The sequence below is a fragment of the Fusarium musae genome, chromosome 1, assembly GCF_019915245.1.
Source record: "Fusarium musae strain F31 chromosome 1, whole genome shotgun sequence".
NCBI lineage: Eukaryota > Fungi > Ascomycota > Sordariomycetes > Hypocreales > Nectriaceae > Fusarium > Fusarium musae.
In genome coordinates this window covers 1,909,755-1,914,734 of record NC_058387.1, presented here as the reverse complement: position 1 = coordinate 1,914,734, position 4,980 = coordinate 1,909,755, and the positions used below count along the sequence as shown (strand labels likewise).

At 48.9% G+C, this 4,980-nt stretch overlaps 1 protein-coding gene across 1 annotated transcript; it reads left to right on the top strand.

Annotated features, from left to right (window-relative positions):
• Window positions 1-461: 461 nt before the first annotated feature.
• Window positions 462-1,827, top strand: J7337_000586 (uncharacterized protein; the record flags this gene model as incomplete). Its single annotated transcript, XM_044818335.1, has 2 exons — window positions 462-1,274; window positions 1,330-1,827. The coding sequence occupies 2 exons, from the start codon at window positions 462-464 to the stop codon at window positions 1,825-1,827; spliced, it is 1,311 nt and encodes a 436-aa protein (XP_044686037.1).
• Between the last annotated feature and the right edge of the window lie 3,153 nt (window positions 1,828-4,980).

The window sequence follows — 4,980 nt, the reverse complement described above, 5'->3', positions numbered from 1 at the left end:
GCAGTGTCCTATTGCTTTTCCCTCCGTCATCACCACCATCTCATATTCCGCCCTCGCCGACCCCTCCGCTCCCCGGCCGTCTTGAGCCTCCGGTACCCCTTTCTCCACCGTCTTACGGTACGACCTGCCTACTACCACCGTCGCCGGCGCCGCTTTATCCTGGACCGCCCCGGGATTTACGCCCCTGAACCCCTAAAACATATCTACCTGGCTTTGGATTTTTTTTCTTCTGCAACCCTCACTCAACCTGATCTTTTCCACCTTGATATTTGGACTCGCTCGTTCGCAAACAACTCCGGCAACTCTCCCACCAACGGGCATCTTGACATACCTCTCCTAGTTTTTCTGGCCCGCCGATTATTTGGACCCCGCCATCTCACTCTCCCCTCTCTCAACCGTCCTCCCCCTCAGCGCATACCCTCACCTCCTTATTTTTCACTCATCGCTGCTCTCGCGTGACCATGACAACATCACCCACCAATCTCGATTTTGGCCATGTGCCCTTCTTGGACTTGGCCTACGACAACAATGAATCACAGGACTCGGCTCGAAAACTCATCCTGACACTCATGCCAGACTGGGCGAGCCAAGATTCGAATGTTGAATTTGTGCGTTTTACTGATGGCATCACCAATACTCTGCTTAAAGCCGTCAACCACCGTCCTGGCATGTCCAAGCTTGATGTTGACCGGGATGCTATCCTACTCCGAGCCTACGGTCATGGAACTGCCGTTCTCATTGACCGTGAACGTGAGGCTGAGAACCATGAGCTGCTCATGAAATATGGTCTTGCTACTCAGTTGCTTGCCCGTTTCAAGAATGGCATGATGTACCGTTATCTCCTGGGTAAACCTGCACGTGCCCAGGATCTTCGTGAACCTCTAATACTGTCTGCCATCGCTCGTCGTCTTGCACACTGGCACGCAACTGTGCCTTGCTTGCCGGACCCCAACCATAGTCGGGACGACAGGCATGTAAATGGCGAGACCAAACTCAATGGGCTTGCCAATGGTAACACCAGCACCAATGGCGATAGCCAGACCAAGGGGAATACCAACGGTATTATGAATGAAAACAACAAGTCTCGCCAAGAACAGATTGATAATGCAGCCCCTGGAAAAGCTCCGCCTAACATGTGGACAACCATGCAGAAATGGATTTTCGCCTTGCCCACTGATACGGACGCTCAGCGACAGAGGCAAGCACTGCTGCAGGCGGAGTTGCAAGAGATGGTCCAGAAACTGAGCCAGCGGCCTGGCTTGGGCAAGAACGGGGTACGTTCATAACCATACAGTTACCTGATGGAAAATATTAACCTTATGTGCGTAGCTTGTATTTGCGCATTGCGACCTTCTGTGTGCCAACGTTATCATCCACGAAGACGATGAGGCTGCTCCTACCGTCGACTTCATCGATTACGAGTATGCTACACCATCGCCTGCGGCTTTTGACGTGGCGAACCACTTTGCAGAGTGGGCAGGATATGACTGTGACTACTCGGCTGTACCCAGACAGGATCAACGACTTGCATTTGTGAGGGAGTACATCAAATCTTACTTTTCTTTAACCGGCGAGGAGGTCGATGAAGAGGAAGAGGTTCGGAAACTCATGACCGAGGTCGATGCATACCGAGGAGTGCCAGGGTTTTACTGGGGTATCTGGTCCCAAATCCAAGCTGTCATTTCCAAGATTGACTTTGACTATGCTCAATATGCTGAACTGCGATTGAGTGAATACTGGGCATACAAGGGCGAGGAGGATGGCAGCCGAAAAGCTTCAGGCCAAGAAATGCCATTGAGGGAAAAGACTTGGTGGCGCGCCGAGTAGGTGAATCCACTGACATTCAACTGAGCATACCCGGCATGGCAGAGCGGCAGTCGAAGTAGGGACTGGAGCAAGTGACACTTTACTCTGTATTAATTGTCAATCAGTAAGCGAGAGCGAGATTTCCTCTGTGGCTACTGTGGGCGGGGAAACGATCAAAACCGCGTCGGAAATGGGAACGGACACAACGAGCAACAGTTACAAGGAAGCCATTCCTGCCCTTGTTACTTTCTAGATCCAGGTCTGGCTTCTCAGAACCGACGGGCTCTGTCGTTTCCGTTCTTGGCTTTTCCCAGACCCCCTCGTCCCACGTTCCCTGGACGCTCTCTACTACTTTACGTACATGACGAACAGCCAACCCCCCCGTCCATTCCTAGGGCTGGGCGCGATCCCATTCTATTGATTTGATTTTCTTTGTTTTCTTTTTCTTATTTTATGTCATTGTTGCGTGTTCTTGCAATGTTATGACCATGTAAAGAAAGCTCAACAGCGGATAGGATGGCATCAAGGGATAAAGCCATTCAACATGAGCGATAGGTACTGCAACCAGAGGAGTAGACAGGTCATAAATGAGTTGTCTCTCCCGCATGTCTAGCTATTATAATTGAACCTGCAGTAGATGGGTCCTTTTAATATAAATATGGACATTCTCACATACAATACCTCATGGAGGGCATGACCACACATTTACAGGAGAGAAAAACCAAGGTCCGTTAATGTGATGCCTTTGTTGATACTCGGCATCAACATATGATTCCATCGTGCTCTTCCTCATTACCGAGACATTTCGGACTGGTCCATTTACTTGAATGTTATTACCTAGGCCGACAAGAAAAGGCGGGTATTGTCCAACCACATGCAGCTACACTCTCATAGGCTAGAACCCGAGGGACAGGTGCATCACCAGAAACAGCATCTTGCGTTCATCACACCCGCTTAGCCAACCGGGGAGATGTCCCAAGATGGCTAGAAGAGGAGGGCAGGCGGCTGTCTACAGAAGGTACATGTCTTGGTTGATTTAGGTAACAACAGCAAAGTATGACTGGATGGTGTGGCGTATGGGACAAGCAGACCAGCAGACGTGGCTGGCATTGGGGATGAGAGATAAAGATGAGAACCATGAGACGCTTTGGAGCAAGGTAGGGTCCGACGATGTAGTGTCACATCAAGCCTTTTGGGGGGGGGGGGGCAGGCTGGGGCATTTGAATGTTTGCCTCTGAGCTGGGAACATGGTCTTGTAACACATACCTACCAGGCTACTAGGGAAGGCAATGAAACGTAGGACCTCGTCCCCAGATGATGAATATACTTGGGTATGTCAACGCTACGCTTGGAGAATATTTGATGAGTTTATTTTGGCATTCTCAGTCAAACTCTGAGGTTTTGTTTTCTAACGCCCCTGCGCGAGGCCAGGGTATCGTTTAGTGACTTTTGCAAACTTGCCTGGTGGGGGGACGTTTTCTGAGCACTTTACCTAAGGTACCATACCTAGGTTAGGTAGGTACCTACTTTAAGCATACGACATGTCTGGTTGCAGATTTTCCTTGAAATTGAGGTCATCGAGATGAAGAAAGAAATTAGATGTAGACACTTGCTACATCGAGCGCCAGGAATGGGTTGGCTTCAAGAGCTTGATCATAGGTAATCCATGTTTGGCTAAGGGAGGCCCAGCTGGGGGGGAACAAGGCAAGGTGCGGTAATAAGATAAGGTGCTGCAGGTCTTTCTCCAGAAGCCCAGCTCGCAATTTAGGAATTAATTACCTCGATGGCCATGCCTCATGCTAAGGTAAATGTCGCATAAATTCAGACATGGGCTGCCTTTTTAGCCTCGAACACCAACGAGATGAAGGGTCGACCAGGGTTATTTCCAAAACTCGTGGCTTTGCAATGGACGGTTGAAGAAGCGGGGACGCTTGGGCGTTGCCCTTTGGCTTCTTTCCCTTTGCCCACCTTCCATTCTTTCCCTCATACCTACTCCGTACCTTACCTAGGTAGGTACCTATTATTTAGGTCGGATAGAAATCAGGAAACAAACTTAAGCAGAGGATTACAGCCTACAGGTAAAAGTAACCCAGTTTTTATTGCCCTAGGTAAGAGTGCCTACTGCCCTCGGCGATTATTTATTTCTCTTGTAAATACCTAAATATTCGTCTTTAAATAAAACAAGAGGGAAAGAAAGAATGAATAAAAGAAGACTATTCTAAACAGTTGATCCTTTGCAACAGGGTCTAAAACCTTGCATCAGGCATAACTTATGTAGGTCTCTGGCAACCTATTCTGTACCCAAGCTTCTATTCCCTGATTTTCTTTTTTTTTTTTTTTTTTCCTGCTCTGTTTGGCCCATGTCTTCTACTCACGTTCGATTGAATGTGCACTTGTGCTGCATGCGTGGCCGCTAAACACTAACATCCTTGCATCTGCCTAAGAACCGTTGATGTGGGCGGTCCAGGGTTCCAGAAGTCGCTTCTCCTATTGGCTCCTTCTCTGGTTTCAAAACCTTGAGTTCCAGTCGGGAAGGAGCATGGTCCATTTTGTCGCCATCCAGCATCCACATCAACATGGACTTTGACATCCACAATTTTCTTCCACACCCACAATCCCGTCCCGTCTTCCGTTGTCGGGTTGTCAGTGACACTGTACGCTCTTAGCTCATGTTCACAAGCTTACCGACTTTTATCATCAACCTAGGTACCTAAGTCAGTCATCTTCTTTTACGTGGGGAAGAGTACGCGTAGCAACCAAAAATGCTTGAAGAGAAATGCATAATTGCCTGCCAACCTACCACCAACTCAGGTACACAAGAGGAGTGAATGACCAGGCGCCTCCGGCTCTGACTTTTGACAGTCTCCAAAAGAGCTTGGGCCAGGCCCAGGGTACCTGAGCTACCCAGCTTTTACCAGGCGACTACACCTTACTATCTCCATCTCACTTAGCTCCTAGCTTCCTTCATTGCCATGGGATTGGGTAAATTGTCCCGGCTATACTAAACTTTACTATCCAGGATATGGCAATAGCATGACGCCTCAGCCATGGTCTCCAGACTCTCAGCTTCACAATGCCAATCTCGGCAAAGTCAGATAAAAAACGCTTGATCAATGCTTCCCAAGGTCGCAGTCGATCACTCATATGCAAGGAAGACCGTGTCTTTGGAGACAG